General features: G+C 41.3%; 1 protein-coding gene across 1 annotated transcript in view; it reads right to left on the minus strand.

Moving 5' to 3' along the window:
- Positions 1 to 25,888, minus strand: part of prkg2 (protein kinase cGMP-dependent 2) — a 37,727-nt gene that overhangs the window by 8,495 nt on the left and 3,344 nt on the right. The window contains exons 3-12 of the mRNA XM_080895054.1: positions 20,768 to 20,934; positions 17,805 to 17,918; positions 15,300 to 15,405; positions 14,271 to 14,334; positions 9,835 to 9,912; positions 4,440 to 4,534; positions 3,373 to 3,441; positions 2,992 to 3,090; positions 2,131 to 2,281; positions 1,431 to 1,567 (exon numbers count right to left, since the gene is read on the minus strand). Of these exons, the coding sequence (XP_080751180.1) occupies positions 1,431 to 1,567; positions 2,131 to 2,281; positions 2,992 to 3,090; positions 3,373 to 3,441; positions 4,440 to 4,534; positions 9,835 to 9,912; positions 14,271 to 14,334; positions 15,300 to 15,405; positions 17,805 to 17,918; positions 20,768 to 20,934 (1,080 nt within the window). The remainder of the gene's footprint in view (positions 1 to 1,430; positions 1,568 to 2,130; positions 2,282 to 2,991; positions 3,091 to 3,372; positions 3,442 to 4,439; positions 4,535 to 9,834; positions 9,913 to 14,270; positions 14,335 to 15,299; positions 15,406 to 17,804; positions 17,919 to 20,767; positions 20,935 to 25,888) is intronic.

Consider the following 25,888-nt stretch of genomic DNA (forward strand, 5'->3'; position numbering starts at 1 on the left):
GTTTTAGTGTGTGGTCAACAGTGCTCTTCTCCAAGAAAGTAACAAAAAAAAAGTAATCCCTTTACTGATTACTTATTTTCAAAAGTAATTAGTTACTTTATTACTTAGTTACTTTTTGAAAACATGATACACAACCCGGATAAGTAATGAAGCAATAGACCTTTCAGCCAAATTCTGTTTTTCTGCATAATCCATCATGTAAAATTGAATCAAATGAAAAAGTCTCTTTTGAAAACTTGTTTTATTAGTTTTAACTTTATGCAAAAATAAGTTTTCTTCCCACACAGAGTGAACAGCGGACGCTAATGTTTTTGTCACTTTTTACGGAATCAAAGTAATGTCAGTACTTCCAAGCTTTAAACTCTGCATGGTCGCACGCGCTTAACGTCATTGTCACGAGACACTCTCACAAACAAAATCACGATTTAGTAACGCAGTAATGCAGCGTGCTTACGGGAAAGTAACGGTAATCTAATTTTTTTTGCAATACTAATCCCTTACTTTACTCATTACTTGAAAAAAGTATTAAAGTATTACAGTAACGCATCTCTGGTACTCAAATGTTGGACTTTGCAGGAGTGCTGGACTTTTCTTGATACTGCCTTGATTTCAACGTGGGGAAAATCAGGTGGGTCAACGGCTCGTTTTTCAAAAAATTATATCTTGAAAACTGTTTGATAAATGATGCTAAAACTGCACAAAAATCATTGTATATGTTTAGATTGTAACATAAAATTGACGGTCTAGCAGAGGGCTGCTAGATTACCCATGAAAAGCAACAAAAATACAAAATATATGATAAACAGGAAGCAGGGCACCTAAATTATTAAATTTCACCCGAGCTGTAATTATCACATAAATGAATTAATTCTAGCTTAATATATGAAGTAATGTTTTCAGATTTTAGTGTAAATAGGAGCCTAGATCGACATCCGTGATTCAACATTAAGCTTAAAGGCTCTTAAAACTGCAGCGTGGGTGTCAACCACTCCACCACAATGCCACCGTACGTAGCCTTAAGTCTTACATCACCCGACGTCGGTCTTGAAACCAGATTAGGAATAAAATAGGTACACAGAGTGTATGAAGAGGAGGTTAGCTGGATGAGCGTTACAGAAGGTGAAGAATGGCTTTAATATCAGAGTCTGTTCCACTGCATACGGTGAAATCGGATCATCGTAATCTCACAAAAGACAAAGAAAAGCTCCTGTTGCAATATTTCATAAGAAATAACCACATTTTCTTAGCAGACATCTCAATATCCCCTGCTATTCTACCCCACTGAGAAGATGTAATCTGCTCAGGTCCCCGACGGTGATCTCATCAAAAACTAATAAGCGCAGCATTGTGTTCCCAGACTAATGGAGCAGAGATTCATCATGTAGGATAAAAAATGGAAATGAGTTCCAAGGCTGGGCAAGAGGACGCACTTGACTACGAAAGGCGAGCGAGCCTCCGCGAGGATCCTCCTCTCTGAGTGGATGTGTTCTTCCTGCCTGTTGTCCACCACGTGCTTCTTTTTGATGATCTTGAGTGCAAAGGTGACATCCTCAGTCTTCACCTTCACCTGCAGATGGACATGACAGGGTGGGTGTGACTCAGCACAGACCTCAAACAGCAGGCATGGTTCCCATGTAAACATTAAGTTTACTCCTACCCATGAAAACACCGTCCTAATGAACTTTCAGTAGAGTAAATTGATGCACTATCAAAATAATAATTTCTATATGAAGAAGGTCAGATTAGATTTTGCCAGAAAACATCTAAAAGAACCTGCACAATTCTGAAAAAAAGATTCTTTGCAAAGATGAAACCAAGATTAACATGATGGGAAGAGAAAAGGATGGAGAAGAGCATCAACCATCGAACATGGTGGAGGTTACTAGTGTTTATTGATGGTGTTACTGCTGATACAACCAGCAGGATGAAGAGTGTGTAGGACTACACTCTCTGCAAAGATTCAACCAAATGCTGCAAAACCGGTTGCGCAGCGCTCATGGATAATAACCCCAAAAAGAAATAGGATATTCTTCAGTAGGCATTCTCAATCCAACAGATTGCATTTTTTCAGTTACTGCAGACAAACTGAATGCTGGAAGATTCTCAAACTCACCAAAGGTCAGCTCTTACCAGTTCTACTCGTCCAAACCCGCCGACCCCAAGGGTAGCAATGACCTCCAGGTGATCAAAGGGCCTGGATGAAGAGAATTCGGAAACCAGTTCCTTCAGCTGGATGACGTCAGGAGACAGAGGCTGACTTTGGTGGCGTGACACAGACGACCTGGATGGAAGACACAGACAAAAACAGAGTGTCTACCTTAACCTAAACATTTAGCAAGTGAAGCAGTAGATCATAACTACTGTACATCTGTGAGTGGAGTTTTCACATCTGTATCTTTCAAATCATAATTTATTACAATTTAAGTGAATATCTGAACATTTCATCTGCTGACAAGTGAGCCAACGAAAACTTTAACAGAGAAAAAACAGCTAACAGACGAGTGCCTCAGATGGCGAACACCAGCTTATGTTTTCATCAGAATTTTGAGCGAGTCTTCTCCTCGCTGTATTATCCGTAAAGTGTGTTTGAAAAGGGATGAATGTGTAAAGCTCACAGAGTCGTTGATAGAAGTGGAAAAGTTCGATGTGGATGCAGTAAGAACAGAAGGTTTTCAGTACTCGTTAAATACCCCGGATAAGAAGGATGGTGTGTCACGTTTCTACTTTAACTTGGTAAAAACAGCTAAACTGAAACAAGAGGTAAAAAAAATCTAAGCATGAAAAAAACTATAACGTGAATCTCCTTTGCAACACAAAAACTTAACAACCTGCAGACATTGTATCAACCCAGAAGCTGAGAATAATTAAACATTGCAGTGATGTGCAGTTTGTTTTGCAATAAGTAGTCATTTCTCTGTAATGCAACCCATTTCTTTTTCCATGCTCAGAACATTTTTGTTCACTGTCGTGAACATCGGGTGCTGCACCTACTTGGCATGTCTCTTCTTGTCGTCGCGATCGAGTGTTGCCACGTACCCTTGGAGGTACTTCTGCAGCTCATTGAAGGTGCCCACCGTCTGATCAAATGTCCTAGAAAAAAGACATCGGCACATTAGCAAACGAACCACTGGAATGTTGGCTGATTCCAAATCTGAACTCAGATCACTGATAGCGATCGAACACGGTGAGATAACGAATGAATTTTTGTGGGAAAACGTCTGGAAAAAGAAAATGTTGACACCGGCTGAAATGTATCAGAGTACAGCTTTGTTCTTCATCATAGACTGGCGTCTTTGTTCAGAGTCATTATCGGGTGAACAAAAGCATGTCTTTTACAACCTTTTAGGCATTATTTTAAATCTCAATACTCACTCTCTGTCGATGACGAGGCACTCCACCCCGTTCTCATCAGCAATGATATTGGCAGACCTGACGTCGTCACTGAAAGAGATGTGAATCACATGCACACAAAAACTAAGACAACTGTACATTTTACAACTGTTTTCATTGTGAATTTGGCATTATGAAGCTATTTCTACCTCTGCCCACATTATGCTTTTGTGTGTTTTTTCTGTGAATACAAAACTTGAAACATTTTTAAATCATTCTGATAAACAATTCACTAAAGTTTAGTGAATAAAAAGTTATTCATGGTTACAGATTTATCGGTGGAAAGTTGACAAAGAGCCTTTAAAGTATAAAGATTTAAAATATCATGTCAGACTTTTAAGGTCAGTAGATCGATCTGAGGGTGCTATAAAGCCACTTAAAACTATGTTTCTTACTGCCATTGTTTGTATTGACAACATATCGGGAATGATGTCTGGGATCTGAAATATCACGTTACTTTGGACCTCTGACCTCATCTACAAGGTCAAATAAGATCAAACTTTCATATAATACTTTTTAAAATGGTTTTCAAAACATGTTTTTAATTTCTACTATCTTTGTTTATTGCTGCAACATTTAGGAAATGATACTGGCATAAGGAGATTCTAAACATCACATAGTTTGCATCCAAATATCATGTCACATTTCTTTTTCTTTCTTTTTTATGTGTTATGGCTTTAAAGACAAAAGAATGAGCTGCCTAATTAGTTCTTACATATAAAAGAAAACAAAAACAAAACCCTTCCCTTAAAAACACAGAGAGAGTGAGCTGGTCCTTGTTTGTTTATGATGCATCGAAGAGGGCTCCACATGATTTCCAAAGCTGTGGTTGGTTCATTTTTCAGATTTTGTCTGTATTCACTAATTAATTGTTTTGCACTATGTTATCCTAGCATTGGTCTCGGTATTGAAGCAGGTGCTGCGTTGTGTTACCTCCCAATCCTTACCTTTAATATTCATCTATATAGCACCAGTCCACAACAATCCCCTGACGCTGTTTGAATATTTCAGTCTTTTGTTGACATGACCTGACTGTTGCTGTATTTTACCTTATAAGTGCTTTTTCTCCAAAGTAGTCTCCCTTCTGCAGCGTGTTGATGATCTGTGGCAGCTTGTGGGCCTCGGTGGTCTGGGTCACTTTCACCTGCACAAGACAGTTTGCTGGATGTTCATCTCTTCACCTCCTACAGACGCTTTGATTTTCTCTAATTTTTTTAAAGCACTATAAAAACATAAAATGCTAAAGAACTGAAACAACAGACATAACCTACCTTCCAAATGTTTGAGGTTAGTTTAAAGTCTTCTCTAATAGTACATAATCTGAAATGTCGTAGATAACAGTTACTGATTAACATTTTGTATAATCAGGCATGATTTTTAAAGCGACGTCTACGTGGACCCGTTTTTAAAATCCTCTCTCCTCCCCTCTAGGTTTGTTAAACAGGCAGAGACTTTTAACAAACCTGTTTTCTTCAAAAAAATTAAATAGAAGACATTGACACAGTCTGCAGTACTCTCTTCATAAATCCACACAGTCAGGCCTCCATGGCCTTTAATGAAGCTTCCAGATGAGAACCTGTCTGTCTGTCAGACGATGATGTATCGCTGTTCTTTTTCTCTTGCTACTTCGGTTCAATCTAGTTTGTCCAGTTTGCAGGACAGATTAGATCTCTTTGCTAGCCTGAGAAGGCCTTGGTGTCCCTCCACTTCTGGCAGAGCTGGATGGGGAGCTGGTAGCTACGTAGCTTTAACACAACAATTTCTTCAAAATTGTTTTGGATTTCCCCTTATCTCACCTAGACGACTGTGTGACCCATGGCCTGGTTTTTCTCCTATTTTTTTTACACAGAAGTGATGTTTGGTGAAAGCAGGCCCTCAAACTGAACGAATTTATTACTTCCAGGCTGGACGACTGTAATTCATTATTATCAGGATGTCCAAAAAACTCACTGAAAAGCCTTCAGTTAATCCAAAATGCTGCAGCAAGAGTCCTGACAGGGACTAGAAAGAGAGAGCATATTTCTCCTGTTTTGGCTTCCCTTCATTGGCTTCCTGTTAAATCCAGAATTGAATTCAAAATCCTGCTCCTCACATACAAGGTCTTAAATAATCAGGCCCCATCTTATCTTAATGACCTTGTAGTACCATATCACCCTATTAGAGCGCTTCGCTCTCGCTCTGCAAGCCTACTTGTTGTTCCTAGAGTATTTAAAAGTAGAATGGGAGGCAGAGCCTTCAGTTTTCAGGCCCCTCTTCTGTGGAACCAGCTTCCAGTTTGGATTCGGGAGACAGACACTATCTCTACTTTCAAGATCAGGCTTAAAACTTTCCTTTTTGCTAAAGCATATAGTTAGGGCTGGACCAGGTGACCCTGAATCCTCCCTTAGTTATGCTGCAATAGACGTAGGCTGCCGGGGGATTCCCATGATGCATTGAGTTTTTCCTTTCCAGTCACCTTTCTCACTCACTATGTATTAATAGACCTCTCTGCATTGAATCATATCTGTTATTAACCTCTGTCTCTCTTCCACAGCATGTCTTTATCCTGTCTTCCTTCTCTCACCCCAACCGGTCGCAGCAGATGGCCCCGCCCCTCCCTGAGCCTGGTTCTGCCGGAGGTTTCTTCCTGTTAAAAGGGAGTTTTTCCTTCCCACTGTTGCCAAAGTGCTTGCTCATAGGGGGTCATATGATTGTTGGGTTTTTCTCTGTATCTATGAAGCGCCTTGAGGCGACTTTTGTTGTGATTTGGCGCTATATAAATAAAATTGAATTGAATTGAATTATAATGAATGATTACATTAACTATTAATTTAATGTTACAGTGCGTACACAAATGTGCTTTTAAGGAGTGTACTTAATTATACCAAATGGAACATGATGGGCCCAGTGTGATGTGGTGGTGTTGAAGTACTTTATGCTTTCCTGACTTGCTGTTTGAATAGAAGCATTATTTGCATATCAGACGTCTGGATGCTGGATGTTCATCTCTTCACCTCCTACAGACGCTTTTAATCTTCTCAAATTTTTTTTAAAGCACTATAAAAACATAAAATGCTAAAGAACTGAAACAACCTTCCAAATGTTTGAGTTTAGTTTAAAGTCTTCTCTAATAGTACATAATCCGAAATGTCGTAGATAAGTTACTGTCACGGTTTGCGGGGCAAGCCGTGTGGAGTTGAAATAGGACCCAAAATGCGGCAGCTCTGGTGCAGATGAGTGTTTATTTGACAACCGAAAATACAAACAGCAACGGTGTGGGTACCATGAAACAGGAAAACCTAAACTGGGTAGAACTAATAACACAAACCAGAAACGAGGATGCAGGGAGGTCCGGGGAAATACATACGGGGAGACCGAGGGGAAACAACACAGACGAACCAGCAACTACTATGACAGAAGACACAACTTAAATACACTCAGAGAACACAGGGGGATTACATACAGGTGGGGACACAGCTGGGAGTAATTAACATGACGAGACTAGGGAGGCAAACTGAAAACACTCACATAAGACACAGACCTTCACAATAAAACAGGAACTTACACATGAAAGGACACAAACTAAGAAACGCGGACTAGATACAGGAACACACGGGCAGAACAGAGTAAACACTAACCAGAGGAAGAACAGAACCAAAATCGCGAAGAGAAAACACAAAACGCTGGGTCAAAAGGACCCAGGATCATGACAGTTACTGATTAACATTTTGTATAATCAGGCACGATTTTTAAAGCGACGTCTATGTGGGCATAGACAGACCCGTTTTTAAAATCCTCTCTCCTCCCCTCTAGGTTTGTTAAACGGGCAGAGACTTTTAACAAACCTGTTTTGTTCAAAAAAATAAAATAGTCTGAAACTCAACATTTTTTCTGTAGAAGACATTGACACAGTCCTGCAGTACTCTCTTCATAAATCCACACAGTCAGGCCTCCATGGCCTTTAATGAAGCTTCCAGATGAGAACCTGTCTGTTCTGTCCCTTCACTTCTGGCAGAGCTGGATGAGGTGGCCGGGGGGGGAAGCTGGTAGCTACGTAGCTTTAACACAACAATTTCTTCGAAATTGTTTTGGATTTCCCCTCATCTCACCTAGACGACTGTGTGACACATGGCCTGGTTTTTCTCCTATTTCTTTTACACAGAAGTGATGTTTGGTGAAAGCAGGCCCTCAAACTGAACGAATTATAATGAAGATTACATTAACTATTAATTTAATGTTACAGTGCGTACACAAATGTGCTTTTAAGGAGTAGTGTACTTAACATGGAACATGATGGGCCCAGTGTGATGTGGTGGTGTTGAAGTACTTTATGCTTTCCTGACTTGCTGTTTGAATAGAAGCATTATTTGCATATCAGACGTCTCTGATTTTCCTCTTCAAACTGTTGCCTGCTCGAGCTGCAGGCTTCCACCATTCCACGCCTGCAGCCTGAGAGTTGTCAAACCTTTCAGTAATTTGTGAAGCACTGAAAACCAGCGGCCCACCCTGGCCGAGGTCAAGCATCCCACTGGTGGCATCGTGGTGCCGAAAAAATGCCACAATTACATCACAGCCGTTATGGTCAAAGCGTGCTTTAGCTAAGTGTCCCATTTGACCCCACTGACCTTTACTTCCCTGTTTTTCCTGATGGCAGGCACTCTCAGATGTTATTTCTACCCTCGTTTGGGGGGGTTACAAAGAGGAGGGGTGGGGGGCATTTCCTGTATTAGCCCCCTTCTTTCCAAACAACATGTGTCTCTCTTTGGTTTGGTTTGGTTAGCTTAGCGCTGAAGAGCTGCAGTCTCGGATCAGCTCATAATGGCATTTTGAGAGTCCCCGTGGACAGCTCTGGTGTCGGGTTCCCGACTTATCAGACAGACTGGCGGGTGAGTCATAGCCCTACAACTCCCCAGACTCACGTACAGTTTGGTCAACATACTGGTCGACATATTGGACTGTTACTGAGGGAAGACACTTATTCTGTGTGTGTTTTATCTTGTCTTTTGGACATTTTCTCTCTTAATGATTAAACGTTAAACGCGATATGAGGCAGGTATATTACCAAGATGCTCCTCTTTCTTTTGTTGGAGATGTGCTTACTATAAAACACTGCTGTATGCAGCGTCGTTTTCATTTGTGGAAACCAGATTGAAGCAACGTCCTGCAAAGCTTTGAGAGTCGAGCGGTGCTCGAGCAGCTGTTTGGCACTCAGGCTGAGTAACAAGAGCTTTTGCTGCAAATACGGGAGCAGCATCCGGATCCGTGCAATGGAGACATCATGTAGTCTTATCTCACCAAAGCACTTGAGGATTTATTCTATTGTTGGAAGACAGGATTATGGCTGGTGTCCCTAATGAGTGCCATTGTTGCAGAAAATGTCTCAGAAGTCTCTGCAGTGCAGCTCATGCGTTTTATATTTTTATAACTGACAATAGCAAAAACTATGAATGACAAGTTAGACTGACTGGCAACATAGAAAGCATTTACTATTTTTGATTAATAATTCTTAAAGTAAAAGTAGTAATGCACTGATGCTATTCATAAAAATGATCTAGTTTGGTTTTGGTGATTAGTTTATTCCAAAACTGCAACAACAGCAGCATCCTGCTCAGTCATGAAGCAAATATCCACAGAAATGACTGCTGAGGGCGAGGATGTACGGCTTGTTTCTTTTTGAGAACGACGGGTTATTATTAGCGTCAACATATCCCAGTTTACAGCTTATGAATGACAGGTTAGCCAAGCTCCAAAGCCCCCATTTGTTTGACTCTTTGACTCTATTTGTAATCATAATTTGCAAAAGGAGGATCAGGCTGTAATAAATAAGACTTACAACTAGTAACTGAGACCACGAACTCAACAAGAAAATGTTTACGAAGGTCGTGAATCAAGTGAGAAGTTGGATCGTTTTCTCAAATACTTCTAATAATAATGATAATAATGGATTGCATTTATATAGCGCTTTTCGAGAAACCTCAAAGCGCTTTACAATACCACTATTCATTCACTCTCACATTCACACACTGGTGGAGGCAGCTACAGTTGTAGCCACAGCTGCCCTGGGGCAGACTGACAGAGGCGAGGCTACCATATCGCGCCATCGGCCCCTCTGGCCATCACCAGTAGGCGGTAGGTGAAGTGTCTTGCCCAAGGACACAACGACCGAGACTGTCCGAGCCGGGGCTCGAATCGGCAACCTTCCGATTATCAGACGAACTACCAACTCTTGAGCCACGATCGCTGTCAATAAGACACCCCCAAAGAATCTCCCCCTGCTGGCCAGTAGAAAGAATGCAGGTTTAAAGCACTTCTGAACTGGCTTCACTTCACAAAGGCTAAATCTTTTCTTAATATATAGTGTATCGGTGTCAGAAGCAAGTTTAGGTTAAACATAACCCTAAATTATCTTTGAATCATGTGGCTTTGTGTTCGTGCAGCTTGTTCAACAAACGACAAACACGTTACCTTTCCTTGTGCGATGATGTAAAAGGTGCTGCCCTCCTCTCCCTCTCGGATGACGTACTCGCCTTTGTCATAGTATTCCTAAAGGGAAGGAAGGGTGTGAGATCGGGGGAGGACAACCGTCAGAACTGAGACGTTGCATTGATTTAATCACTGGAGCAGCCAGTCTGATTCCTGGTAGCCGGGCCCTGCGGGCTGAGAGCAGCTGTCAGTGACGCTCAGTCATTCAGAGCCTCTCAGCCTGCTGTTCAGCAGAGATTTTCAGGGCTCATGGGGAAAATGAAAATTAAGTCAATAGAAAAATATTAATTATGATGTTTTTAATGTCTGTTAATGGGGGCTTGAGTTAGGATGAATTTGTCAGCCAATTTGTGTTTGACACATGTTTTAAATGAACACTGAATGAACCTCAAATGAATGCTTGAAATGAGGTACAAATATTTTCCGCAGAGAGGGCTGAAATTAACTTTTCAAAATGCCACAGATTTAAAAATTGCACTGAGGTTTATGATTACACAGAGACCACAGAAATGTTTTCCAATTAAACTGGTTTAAAGTGATCATTTAGATAAAATATGACGTGTATATAATTATTATATTATATGATGTGAATAGATCTATATGTGGATGGAGCTTTAAGATAATAAACTGACTATACAATGCAGACAGTAAAAAAAGGTTCAGCTGACACAAAGTCAATATTCCAATTAATTCCAATTAATTTCAAATACAAATCAGTCACTGACTAATCATTTGTTACATAACTGAATCTACAAAACAGGCCCTCTAAACTCGGTGGCCGACAGGTGGACACACACCTGCGCTCTCTGTGATCTAATACTGTGTTTCTACCACTTCGCCAGTTAATTAACAAGATTTGGAATTGGTGATGCAATATTGGCCCATGATGCATCGTGAGATGATCGATGGATAGTGTCAGATGACTAGTGTAGACTCACAAGTCCCACATGGACATTTATTTTGCCACTTGGCATCCACAGGCGGAAATCATCTGCACTGGTGGACACACAGAGCCTGCTTAGAGTTCTATTGTGATACATTGTTGCTTGCTCTGTAGTGCAGATCGTGTCCCGCATCAGTGTGTTATCATAATACTACAAACATTACTCATGGGTGAAAAGACAATTAGTCAGCCAATCAGAAACATCATATAATAAAAGCTGTTATGTAGTTCAGTCATCATGACACGCTCCAGCGACTTAAAATCACGCTGGACTTGTTTCCGAGTTTAACTTTAGGAACGTCATAAAACCGAGCGACACTGAAATTCTCGAGTCAAACACTGAGGTACAGCACGTTCTGCCAGCTCTCTTCCAGAAACAGATTCCTCCGCTTCATCCTGTCAGTCGTTGTTTCTCTGAAACCAACATCTCAAGCATCCCAACCGCAGCATTAAAACCAGACCGCTGAATCAGCGAGCTGGCAGATCGCCTTCCATTTTAAAGCTTTTAGGTGAAGAAAGGGAAGCGCGACGAATGAAGGTGACCAGGATGAAATGTTGCCTGGGACAGAGGCCAAGTTCCTGCAGCTGAGACAACCGTCCGCGGCTATAATCCATTTGACTATAGAGGACCAGAAGTGAACAAACAAATCAAAGCAACCACGCGTAAACATTCCCGGGTGTTTACTGTCAAAACTCTTGACACAAGTGGCATTTTCCTTGAGCGTCCGAGACTGTTTACGCCCCGTTTACGCTTCAGGAGAGCCTAGTTTAACACCCGTCAGTGACAGCGGAGACAACATGCCAGGGCTTTGTTTATAAAGACTGTCTGGATCAAGATGTAGAGGTGCAGATGAGCGACGGCGTTTGACTTGTGTCTCAGGTTTGTTATACCAGACAACTAAGCTTGTCAAATTTAAACGCACGCCTCTTTACGAAAAGTCCTCTAACCTCCAACAATTAAATGCCCTTCTGTCCTACTTTACACTAACTTCTGGTTTGGTCAGTGGCAGACAGCCACTTGTGCTCAGCTGTGTTTGAGTTAAGTTCGAGTGCAGTCATTCTGTTTGTTTCCAGTCAGTCAATGAGGAACAGCAGACACTAAAAATGCATGTTTCTCCATGCTTGAAGTTGCAGATGCACTGTGACAGGGATCACTCTAGTCTTTAGCAGCCCCCACGTGGACAGGCTTCCCAGTGCAGCCCCCTGAACGCATCGTGCTGATTTCAAAGAACTGTTGAAACAGTGATGATATGCACACTCGTGCATGATTTCTAAAGTGTTCATGACAGTGACGGAAGGAGATTTTTTTGGTCTTTCCCACAGACTGACACTGTATTTGTGGGGCATGAAAGAAGGGGCACCCATGCCTTTTGAAATAAATTATTAAATAACACCATACTTAAGTTAAATAATAAATGAGGATTTTGCTGCCTCTCCACTATTCCAGACTGCAATCAGTGCTATAGATGGCGGCTTACCCCCTGCACTCCAAGCATAACCAAAATCATTTTATGTTTCCATGGTGAACATAATTAAATCATACATGATCTGCAAAATTCAACAACTTGACACTTGTTAAATTTATTCTTGTCGAGATGAAGTGATGCAATCTTCCAAGAGTGGTTAACTGGACCTGCGATATCACAAGATCACGCAAGATTTCAAACCACAGGAAAATCACTGGAGTTATAAGAGGCAGAAAAGCATACGCACATCACGTGTTTGTGGTTTAACCTGTCAAGGACAAAAACTTAGAAAATTCTGCATCAAGCCTTGTAATCATAGCTTTCTTATTTTTTTTTTTTTTTACTGTCTGGTGTGACAGCTCGGCAGTGGCGTTTCACCAGTGCTAACAGCAAGAATCCACCAACTGGCCATGGGACCATGGGTTCTCTCTGGGTACGCCACACTCCAAAGACATGCAGTTGGGTTAGGTTAATTGGTGAAAAAGTCTAAATTGCCCAGAGATGTGAATTGAGTGCAAATGTTGTCTGTCTCTGTGTGTTAGCCCTGCGATACACTGGCGACCCTGATAACAATAAGCGAAAGAGACTGGATGGATGGAGTGACGGATATACCAAAGCTGTTATAAATCCATTAAAGTTTCATGTTAACACTCCAAAGAATAACTCTTTAAATGAACTTAAAACAATCATGGATTTCCACAATAATAAATGGCTTTCTATTAGCATTAAGTACTTTTGTTGGACTAATGTCATTTACATGGGTTGAATCAACTTACTTAAATTAACTTGGACTCAACTGCAGTAAATAAATTGATTCGTCATTGATTAATTAAGCTGATCCAACTCAGCTACATTAAGTTGAAATAACAGAATTGTGTAATGCTAAAATTAAAGCACTTTAATCACTTGGAAATCCTTTTCATGATTTTTTTCGAGTGCGTTTTCATCTGCTCTGCATCCTTGGTGAGCTGAGTGTCGGGCCACCTGCTGTGGGATCTGGTTAGTTTGTCTCTTCAGCTCACACTGGAGCTTAAATTTTAAGCATCTGAATCTGAGCTTGTTAGCCGAGCTGGGCTTCAGCATTCAGGCTCCGACTCCAGGCTGCAACTTTCAGGGTTGGCTTGTCAATCCACGTGATGACATGACAAGATGTTGCACGCCAGGCGCACAAGTGAATGAAAGGATACATTCTTTTCGTTGCTGTTTTATGTTTTTACTTTCAACAGACCCACTTTTTTTGGTCACTGAATCTTTCCAGTTCAAATTCCAACCAGCTGATCATACTGAAAATCATCAGAGAGACCTAAAAACAACTACTCCCTTCACACACTCACATGCAAAACACACCAAATTCCATTCCCCCACTGTTTGACAAGACGCTTCAATACTATCTGCCGGATTCTCACTGAACATCTGCACCGCTATTAGGTTACAGCTGCCCCCCTGAGAGGCAACAGAATCAGCTCCATTAGAAATGACTGAATAAGGAGATTCTCGTAGCAGGACGAGCGACGACCGCAAAGATCGTCCTTGAAGTTTCCATTGTGAAAAGAAGCTGAGAAAGCGCTGCAGAAATGCAATGCTTACGGAGAAAAAACGGACTATGCACGGGTCTCCTGCATGCTTCGGCTTACACAGTTACACACACTTCATGGTCTCACACCAAAAGCCTGTCACTCGCACATCTTTAAGAAATCACTCGTCCCCCATTTGAATAAACAGTTTCTGGGGCCTTAGTCAAATAATTATGGTAACAATATACAGCACCCAGCGATGACAGCAATAATATCGGCTCTGTTCATCAACAAGGTAATTTGTGAGGTCTTGCAACTGGCGGCAGAACGAATATGCTGACATGCAGTAATGGTATATGGCCAAATGGTAATGATATTTTGACAGCAGCTATCTGCAAAGCTGGGGCTCCCACGAGCTGCCAGAAGGTTGTGCAATACTGAGGCAATACAATGAAAAGTCAGGAGAAATAAAGATAATTTGACAGAATAACTTACCACCTCCAGGCAGTCCACTATTTTGCTTAGCTTGTCGTCTGGTAGATTAGCCAAAAGTGAAACACTGACGCAAAAGAAAAAGAAAAAACAGGCATTACATTGTTAAAACAAATCACTACATGTTATTATGCAGAACCTGGTTTCCTGTGTCACAGGACACCAGTTTCAGACAGTGCAACAAATCGATCATTTGTTTAATGACTCGTGGTATTGACTTAGATCCTGTGACCCAGTTTTGATGATAAAATACACTTGCGTAGCATTTTATCATGACCTGAAGCAAACCTTCCTCACTGACCCACAAACCGTCTTTGGTGTTGTCTTGACAACACTGGACCCCAAAGGCAAAGACAGAAAATGTCTGCACAAGGAGGCAAGACGGGTGGCGGTGGCACAAATCACAGGATGTTTCTTATAGTTTTGGCCCTCGGCGAGAGGTGTTTTACCTAATGTGGTCACGTCAGGTACACACCCCACCCTCCCACTGTTAAAGTCTTTATTTTGGGAGGGGCAACCAATCAGAAGAAAGCCAAGATAAGAAAGCTAAGCTTCCTAAAGAAAGATGAGAAGAAAGCAGAAACAGTTTGTTGTTGTTGTTGATCTAAAGGGCTGCATCGAGCACCAGTATTACGTAAAAGGATTATTTTGAACTGTGAATCATGCACAGCTATTCTAGTAGACTCCAAGAATAAAAACACTGAGCTGGGAATGAGCAAAATAGGTCCCAGTTTGGACATAGTTTGGCACTAAAAATATTTGGTTAGGTGTGGAAAACGGTCCTGTTTGGGGTTGAAATAGACAGCTTTGTTCCTGCATGCTGGAAAAAAGTTGTGAAAAAGATGTAAAATGTGACACCACGGGGTGAAGAACCTATTCATGAGGAGTAAAGTGAAGCTGCTCTTGCTATTGCTCTGACCGCACCAACACCACCGGACATCTTGTATTCATATGTCTGTTAAATGTCTCATTTGATCATTTTATTGGTGTCAGGAGTTTTTGTTGGACAGTCTTAGTGGACTTGAAGCTAACCTTCGGAGGAAGTTGCGATACTGTTCGTGTCGTGTCTCGGCCGTCCTCCTCATAATGTTCTGGAAAACTTCCCGATCCAAAACCCACGTCCTCACTTTGTTCACAGCTGTAGAAGCAACACAACATGCATCAGTACCACTACATGACAGCTGACTGACAGCTGGTTTAAAAGCAGCGTGTGCTGATAACAGCCATGCTGGAAAACTCACAGCACCTTGTCATTAGACACATGAAAATGCTTTGTTTTTCCAAATGGACAAAGGAGGTGAGAAAAACACTGTAATCTGTCCTTTATCTTGATGCTGAGTCACTTCAAATCAACAGAAACTCTGAGGCGGGCCTCTGTTGGTAAAAGGAGGAAGTAGCTGTGAAGGTTTGACATGAACCAGTAGCAAAGAAAGAGCTGCTCTTTATCTGCTTCATCTGTTATCACGGAAAACCCGCTGAGAGGCTTGTCAAACTGTCAGGGGTTTTCCAGTGCACCCTGAATATTGAGGTCATTTTGGCCCCCTTCCCCCAAGGACCAGCAGTCAATTTACTTGGTTAAATATACAAACTGAGACAAAGAGCACTCACATACTACATGGTATGCACTTTCCAAATGCCAAGAAGACAAAAACCAATCAGCACGAAAAGCTGCGGCTGTCATGTAAAGCCTCTGTCAACACAACCGCGCTGACGCGTGTTTGCTTCCCATCCAGGTTCTTCTGCTCAGCGTTTTAAGAAGCCTGAAACTCGGACAGAGGTCACTCCTGATTCTTTTGTTATTGACGTCATTCTGGAAGTTTCACAAATGCAACGTCAAAGCGATATGCATCGACATATCGATTATTTCTTTTTTGTTTCTTCTACTCATATAATGCTTTATTGTCTGCCTGTGCTCTCAGCAGAAGTCCAGGAATAAGGACAGGAACCCCTCATCGAGAAAAGGGACAGTTATTAGAATTTAAACCTCGCCTGTAAGATTCTGAGCTGAGCACAGAGTCATGTCACAGGCGTCACGGCAAAAATCTGGTTAAATTTGATGTGTGAGGCTAAATGTCTGGATCACAGCAGTTGTTTTAACAATTCAAACACACACGTCTTTAATCTTTTAATACATGCGCCTGACGCTTTCTTTAAACGTGACGTCACTGAGATCACACAGCCATACAACGTCCACTCCACACACACAGACACGCTTCCCACAGGGTCGCGTCTCCCTGTTCAGCAATGACACGTCTGCGGCGTCTGGACAGTAACTATAGATGTTAGAGCAGTGTGGTGTTGCAGCGGTTAGCACTGCTGCCTCTCAGCAAGAAGGTTGTTGGTTCAATTCTACTCTTTAAATAATTTAACGAGGAGTGTGGAGGATCAAACGTCCCTTTCACTTTCCTGCCAAATGTAAAGGGGCGTATTTTCCCTGATCTTTTTCACTTTTTATCCAAACCTCAGTGTTCTTCTTCATCTTTTTAACATCTGCTCAACAAGTTTTGGGGATATCAGTGGATTATTTCGGTCACCTAGGAATTAAAAATCCCAGAGCCATTTTTTTTTTCATTTATGCTCAGTGAGCAGCTTTCACCGGAAACAACAAGGTGCCATCTTGAAACACATTAATCAGATTTCATAATATATTCATGGCTGTCATGCCCAAGGCCTTCTTCAAAGACGAATAACTGCCAGAGACCATTGTTGTATTAAACTTAAACACAGAATAGAATTGACAGTCTTCAATGGGCTTTCGGATTTCCTACTTCTTTCCTGTCCCACTATCAGAGCTCTGCTAGTTCTGCTCCGTATGTGTAACCTGATGATAAACTTTTAAACTGGAACACTGCGACGCTGCATGTAAAGGTACAGTCTGGAAAAAGGAGGAAATGGGACACTGGACATTAGGCTTGCGTTACATTTGGTGTTTGATTTTGTCTGCTGCGTGGGTCGCGGGTGATTCAAACCCTGGGGCACTCAGTGTGTTTCAACCTTAAAAAAAGCGTCCTAAACACACTGAGCTCTGATGTAGTTTCACTCTCTACTGTACAAATTCAAAACAAGCAAAAAGAATTATGGATGCACAGCCACATTAGATCCAGCTGTGCAGAAAATACTTACTTACTTCTTAGATTTTTCTCCTGTTTGTTGACAAAGAATTTTATGAGAAGTCGTACATTAAAGGAAGAAAATAGAGCATAAAACATAAAACAGCAGCTTAAGTGCTCCTTGACATTAATCCTTGTCTTGTCTGTGGATCTCTGAAAGGATGAATAAAACACAGACATTCCCTGGTTTGATGTTTTTGTGGTGCTGGTGCAAAATCTTCAGGTGTTCAGCTGGCTTGAGATCACAAGATGTGTGAATCACTTTTCTGGTCACTGAACCATTCAGTAACCCCGAGTGCATCATCAGCTGCACGAAACCATCAGGGCAGAAGGCTTTCACTGGAAGGTAAAGGTGATCATCCAGAACCAGTTTGCATTGATTTTAGTGGGAAAAAGCTGTATGACTCTAAAACAGATTTGCCTTTACCTCGCACTGATGCGGTCCGCGTGCAGTTGTACAGAATGGCTAACTCCCCAAACGCAGTCCACACCATTATCGATGTGATCAGTTTGTTATGCTGAAACACATCCAGCTTCCCATCTGCAAATATGAAACAAGGACAATCACTAGGTTAAATTTTTAAACCCCAAATTTAGGACACAGACAATGAACATATCAGGAGCTAACTGAGTGACTTTTACATCTCACTTCATTCATTAAGGTCACGGTAATATCGTCTGGGTGAAGCTTCATTAGGTTTGTGTGCTTTTCAGGATTTCACCTGGCAGACGTGCCTCTTTAATATGCTGCTTCTCAGATTTATCAGGAAGAGAGAACATTTCCATTAAATTTCTAAATCTGCATATGAGACCAGAAACCCCACAAATGTCCCTTCTTTTTCATCTCCACTATAATAGAAATTGTAGCACAAATCATGATTAAAGAAGAGTTCTTTAGTCATTATAATTAGCAGCTGCTGATGTCTGCGTGAGTATTTAAAACCTCTGATGATGAATAATTATTCATCAGAGCTGTTTTGGTAACTCTTCACAGCACAAAACAAACGCTGTGTCGATTTAGCTCAGGTGCTGAAACGTCAGAGCTCAGCAGATCAACAAACCAGGACTCTGTAATCACTGAATTTTGATGCGGTTTCCTGCCCAGGGTGAGACATCACTTTAACACCAGACGGCAGAAGAAATACTTACGTTGTCTCTGACGAGCAAATGTCAGTTACTGGCAGAGGACAGACCATTGCTCTGAGGCCGCGTGGTCTTTTAAAAATACACTTAGTTGCCTGGTTACAACCAAATATAAACTGAATTTATTAATACATGAATACATCTAAATGAATAAGAAAGAAAAGATGAGGGGAGGGTGGGTAACTGTGAATGTATTAAAAATAAAGACGTAGTGGGTTATAGTGCATTTCACTCAATGTCCTTCCAAAATGAACTTTTTCTCTCTCCTGCCATGAATACATCACACCAGCTACATTAATTCAGTTCACTTCAGTTTTATTTATATAGCAACAAATCACAGCAGCAGTTTCCTCGAGGTGCGCTATATTGAAAGGTAGAGACCCTACAATAATACAGAGAAAACCCCAACGATTACATGACCTCCTCTGAGCAAGCACTTGGCAAACGTGGGAAGGAAGAACTCCCTTCTAACAGGAAGAATCCTCCAAGTGAACCTGGCTCAGGAAGGCGCAGCCATCTGATTATCAAATTCGTGGCTGACGCTGATGATTTAGAGAAAAATTTACCAGAAGCCGGTGCAGTTATTTATTTATTTATTTTCATTCCTCGCCTCTTTTAAAGGGAAACAGAGAAATTTTCATTAAATAAATGAAGTCTTTTCTTTGAGCAATTAAATTGATGAAAATTAGCCACATTTACTGACTGAAATATTTGCCGTTATGCCATCGACAGCCAACGAGATTTTGGTCTGTAGCGCTGAACTGATAAATCAGTGCATCCCTCCGTACTCTTCACTCAAGAAAGTACGAGAAATACAAACCCTAACCCTAACCCCCCTAACCCTACCCCTATTGTTTCAACACACTCATCGGGTGGTGTTTTATAAAACCCAAGCCTTGTTACACTTTGGACATCTCACCAACCTCGACTACACCGAGGCCAAATTCATGACCTCTGAGTTTTGTAATCGCTGCCTGTTCCCAGCGAGAAAACACATTTCTCTCCTTTATTAACACGAGTGAGAAAAAATGTAAGCAGAAGACTCCCAAGTGGGATCTACTGTCTGCACTTGTGTTAAATGTTCCGCAAATCCATTTATTTCTGTGTTATTCTTTGGAGAAGTGAAAAAGCTTTTTACTGGTTTCCCTTCAGTTCCTAAGAGAAACCACATGTAATCAACACTAAGTGAATGCATTTCAGGTTAGAAAAACACTGACAAAGAGCAGCAAAATAACTGGGAAAAAAATTCCCAGAATCAGCCCCAACAAAAGCAAAACAAATGTCTGAAGAAATGGTGGCGCGTTACCCAAGGAGGATGCACAATGTCCCTCATGCAGGTGCCTTTCATTTCCCTGTCTGGAAGGGCATCCAGCACATGTATATGTGGCCACTGTGGCGCCTGCATGTGAATAAGAGCAGCTTAAAGTAGCTTCTAATTGGATGATCAAACTTTCTGCCCTTCATCGTTTGTGCATGTGTGAAATCTGTACATTAAAAGTCAAATTGTAACTTTCAAAAGTAGCCCTCCATATATCCATTTTCATGACATCTGAGGCTTTAACAAAAACAAAGCACAGATGGTGCAGCTGTGCCGCACAACACAGTTAATTGACATCGCTTTAAAAAGCCCTTTGCCTGGACTCCTGTTTCTCTCTCTCCTCCTCCGCTTGCATCACTGGTGGGAGGGACTAAGCTGTGAGGCGAGGAATCAAGGATTTAATCAAGTGAGAAACAAGAAATGTCCTTTAATCCAAAAGCCTTATCAAAGCCAGGCCTTCTAGCAAGGGCACGTTCAAACCTGAAAATGATGCTCAACGTTTTGCTGTGAACATTTCTCCTCAAAAGGATGCGATAACGGGCAACAGGACAACCTCCAAAGTTATTTGCTACCTCACCACAGCGTCTTGTATATTCACCCTGTTGTGTTTGAAAAGCATGCATACAGAGAGTGGGCTTCTTTTGGTGCAAAACTTGAGTGACCTAACAGGTTAATAACAAACCACCAACAAAAAGAAAACGAGTCAAAAAACTTGAACGCAGCCCAGCTGGTGATGCAAACTGTTGCTTCCTCATAGCACATGGCTTCACATGTTGCTCTGGCTTCTCATTGGGCATTATGTGTCATATGACATCTTACACAAACGTCGGTGCCACAAGAATAAGCATGCAACAGTAAACTGAAGCAAGCGGTGGAAGGAAGTTTATTTTTCCTTTCAAACTTAAGAAGATGACAGGAAGCGAAAGTACCTGCCAGGACAAACAGATGGTTCCCAGGCTCTCCCTGCTTGATGACGTACTCTCCCTGCTGGTAAGTGTGCTCATACATGCACTCCACCATGTCTTTGATCTGCTGCAGCTCCAGCCTCTTCAGGTATTGGTTCTTGTTGAGGGCATCTGTCAGCAGCTTCTTTACACTGTCACAGACAGCAACAGGAGAAAAGTTAGAGAACCGAGCTTTACCGAGTGTTGCTGTTTGAAGATTAGAAAGCACAGTCTGTGTTCCCTGTAAGATATGAAAGAGTGAACATGACTGCAGGAGCAGTTACAGGCCCGCTGCTTTGTTTATCACTCGGAAACGTTTGCGTTTGTGTTTTTGTTCTTCTTTTAGGAGATGAGAGATTCAGGAGTGAAAGTAGTGGAACCAAACTATAGTCATCTTTCAGCTGCTTTTACTCCTGCACTTTATTTTGAATTAAGTAAATACTGCACGGGAGAAAAGCAAAGACAGAAAGAAGAAACTTTTACTTATCAGTGGAGAGATGACTTTGAGTCTCTTCACTTCCTTTCTTGGTTTTCACGTTTTCCTTTCTCCCCTTTCCATCTGTGTCTGTTTCATCCCACAAATTGTACTTTAAACACTGAAAACCATAAAAGTCAGCTCTTATATATTTAACCAATGTGATCTTTTGTTTTCATGGACAGTTATTTGGAGTCTGATATACATTTAAATGCTGTAAAAAGATTCTACGGTGAGAGTAGTTTTCCTCAGAGGGACCGCTCACCCCAGCATCAAAGGTAGATGTTGGTGTTTTCAGTGCGGTTCAGTGCTTTCTTATGCTGTAGAACCAACCACTCAGTTCTTTGGAAAATAATTCTGATTAACATCAAAAAGAAATGATTAGAATATTAGCAGAAATTCTGTTATTTTCTTTTTGCACTTTTACATTTTCATAACTCTTAACATAGTGACAAGCGCCTAAAACTGTTTCCCAGCCTTATATGAAATTTGTACACAAGTTAAATTCACTCACAGGTTGGAATTATTTCTTTAAAATCTGCGTTGCCATCATTCTTTATTATGAGCTTAATCTCTTCAAATTTTTCTAATTTTATAGTTTGATCTTTGTTTTTAAAATATGCCGTCCACATTTCTGACGGGTCACATGGTGCAAACCCACTCTTCATCAGACAGTTATGCAAAAAGTCCCCATATAAACAAACAAACCAGGGGAAAAAACAACATAAATGAAAAATAGAAAAGGTATAAGAATAAATAATAAATATTTATTTATTTTCGTTTTTTTAGGCACATGATATTAATGAAAAACTCATATACATATTAGAGTGGCTGTTTTTCTATGAATTGGTGTCTGTGTCTGTTTTGACTGGACATCCTCTCCGTGCGTGTTATTATCTGAAGAGCAGATGTGCTTAAAACATTACAGCTTTCTTGATGCAATAAACTGAAATTAGACTCCTGCAGAGTGTGAGCTTTTGATTTGACTTATTTTCTCCTCAACATCTGCCCCATTTCTTTCTTTCTTTCTTTTTTGCATATGCTGCAAACATCACCTGAGAGAACGTGCTCATGTCTAGATTGGAAATCCCTGGATTGACTTGAGTTGAAAACCACCTTTGTGTGGCTCTTAGCCTGATTGATGATGTGAGGGTAAGTGCAGTCAGATAAGGAAAAGACTCGTGTAGTCATGCAAAAACCTTGTTGTGATCACTTTAACATAGGAATTATTTTCTTTCCGTCCTCATGCTTGTGCCAGCGGATTCCTGTTGTTGATCTACAGCCAACAACAGGAATCAGCTGGCACAAGCATGAACTTCCTGTCTGCGGTGATGGGTGCTTACGTCTGCACAGCGACATGTGTAGAAAGAAAATAGTTATTGATGAAACCGACCCAAAGATTGCAAACTAGCTCTGCCAGACCACTCGAGTCACCACTTGCTCATCACTCTCCAGTTCATATGTGTATCATGTTTGTAGAGAAGGTAAGATGCCAAACCTTGACTGCATCGTTCTGCGATAATAAATCATCTCAAGTGACATCTGACTAAACAAAGTTTGTGGATTTTTATTGTTATAATGTAACCAGGTCTTAATTTCTGCAAAGAGATGTCTCTGCAGCCTCTCCACACCCAAGTAACTTGGACAGATAACCAGCCATGGATGGGGTCACTTTAAGTGAGCTGCTTTACTTGCTCTGCTGAAGTTTCCTTCTCCCACCACTGATTACACTTTCACGGTGAGTTACTGATCCGTCAGGCAGGACTCCCACATCTACATTACTCACCACATTTTAAATATTTTGTCTCCTGTGAAATGATGAGTATTCGCAGCCCCGGGGCTCCCTCCTGAAAACAGATCGAGTAAAATTGGGGAAAACATAAAATCATCACGAGCTGTCAAAGTTCACCGATGTGCATTTGAACAGCTGCAGCGAGGGGATGTATACGGCGAAGACATCATCTCCTTTGGGGAGCTGTGAAAAGGTTAGGAGGCACGGTTGAATGCTAACTATAGATCACGAGAGCGAGTCGGACCTCGGAGAGGCGCACGGTGCGAGAGCTGGGTGGTCTGTTTATCCACCTTATCGTGTGTGATGAATTATCACTCTGGGCTTCATAAAAAGAAAGCAGCTGACATGCAGCCCTTTATTTTTCAGCCAACATCCCTTCCTCCCACCTAGCTGTGTCATTACCCTCCAACATGTTACCGTCATTCACACAAGTGTTGCGTATCAAAGCCTGCCTACATGAGGGTACCAGACGGCCTCATTTACATTCGTTTTGGTTATATAATCCATGCTGGGCTTATTAGCGACACATGTTTTAAACATGAGGATCGCATTGAGAGGGAGGGAGACTGCATGCTATTGTTTATTCACTGCAGAGCTCTGCGTTCGGCTTGTACGATCTGAGGAACACTCACGATGACAAAAATCTATTTTACTTTCATGCTGGAAATCTAACAACACTTCATGTGTTCATTAAAAGACCTTTTAAGTTGTTTTGCTTGTGCCTGAGCTACTTATGTGTGCAGTAAATGATGGCACATGAGGGGGGGTGAGTTGGGTCCCACGTTTTAGTTGTTGGTCTCAGTTGGGTTTGATCACAGGATCTCTGTACACTCTTCCAGACCGCCTAAACAAATGTAAAACACGACTCAATCGCTCGGAAATTGCTGCATTTGCTCTTATTTAAACCGCTTAAGAACAAAAGCGGCAGAATGCCAAATCAGAGGAGCCGAGGAAACACGGGTGGCATCTGTTACGTGGTCAGTAAAATTAAAGAGAAACAATCATATTGATGATGCATGAAGTATCTGGATCATTTGAAAACTTTCATTGACTGCTGTTGATCCAAATGAGATCAGCGCCACTGAAGATGACCATCATTAAGTTTAACCTGAAGCACAGACTTGGTGTCTAAGAATAAACGGCACTACAAAGATGATAAAGCTATTTTTAAGGGAAAGGTATTATTTGAAGATCAGGGTTGATAAAGCTGCTTCATCTGAAACATCTGCCTCTGTTTCTAATTTCCACAGAAATCTCAACAGACAGCATACTGATGGAAACAAAGTTTCATAGTTGTGGGAAATTGTCTCACATGGGCTTTTTGGAGCCTTTGATATTAGATTTTTGTGCTACATGTCTCAGGCTATTCACTCTCTTATCAAGTGTAAAATTGAATAAAATGGGCAGGAAGTCTTAAAGAGTTTGATAGAAATGCCCTCTGAGGTCCACATCAGTCATCTGCAGTGAGCTTAGCTAACAGTCTAAAAATAGAACATAGGTTATGGAAAGCTCAACTAGAGCACACTTATCACGTTTATCGTGCTTGTTTACAGTCCACTGCAGTCTGTACGCTCAGCCAATGAGCAGCTCTCATACATAAAAGTGTTATCGACCTTCAAGTGCATTTCTAAACCTAATGATTATAAAGGCACCGCTTCCTTCCTGAGGAAGGTGGTGTTCAAATGTTTATCTGGCTTCTTTATATTGCGTGTGTGTATCTGTGTATCCATATATAAACTAGCTCATTCATTTTTCATATGAACATAATGGACAACCAAAGCAATGTTAAAGGCAACTTTAAAAAATGCTTTTATCAAAGTTCAAAATGACCTTTAAACAGATTTATAAGAGAAAAGCTAAAAACTGTTGGGTGGCAGCCAGTCATGATTAAAGCTGGCTGCACTGAAGAAGAGCTGCGCAGCTGTGCAGCAGGTTTGATGTAGAAGGTTTTTAGATTGGTGGCTTCATTTATAAAACATAATCATGATGAATTTTTGTGTGACTAAAGCAGAAAGTCATGTTTGTATAACTCCTAACTTTGAAGTGGGTGAAAATCTTTTCCACAGTGTGCGTCTGCTCTCCCTCCCACAGCAGTGATGATCGAGCTTCAGTTCATCTCGGTGTGGGTAACTTTTTTTTTTTTTTTCATGACTGCTGGTCACTGGTTTGGATTTGCCAACCCGCCATTCAGTCCCCTCAACGTGTGCTGCATGGTCATGCCTAATGACTGTCTGCTGATATTCAGGTTTCAGACAAGTTTTTCTAACACAAAAATGTTTGGGGATTTTGGACACACTGAGATTGCTGTCTCACTGCTCTCTGACAACCACTCGCAGCAGAGATGATCAGGCTCAGTTCAGCTTATTGTTGCCAAGTTAGCGTCTGAACCTAGACACTCGGAAACCTTTCACCCCCCTTCAGCATCTTTTTAAATTTTTAAAAATGTTCCTAGGGAAAAATAAATTGGGCTCTTTCACTGTTGGGATGAGCCACACCTCCCTCTGTGCTGTTCAGTGAGCAGCGGCATCCACAGTTTGTTCACTGTGATAGAGGCAGCGTCCTCTCTGACTGATCACAGCACTATCGATAAACTTATGCAGTCTGATTTTTACCAGACAACAAAATACGAGTCTCTGTTGAAGCTTTGACTAATCAGTGTGGATTACCAAAGAATCTCAAAAGCTGAAAACTGGTATTCAGGAGAGCAGTACATCACGGCCCACGGTTCCTCCTGACTAAGCCTTCTTGTTTTCTGGCATTTTATGAGTGGATTCTACAAGACGGGCACCATCAGTTTAGGTTGATTTGAGATTTATAGATGGCAGATGTGATCCGCAGC

The sequence above is a fragment of the Rhamphochromis sp. 'chilingali' genome (genome assembly GCF_963969265.1).
Source record: "Rhamphochromis sp. 'chilingali' genome assembly, chromosome: 10".
Taxonomy (NCBI): domain Eukaryota; kingdom Metazoa; phylum Chordata; class Actinopteri; order Cichliformes; family Cichlidae; genus Rhamphochromis; species Rhamphochromis sp. 'chilingali'.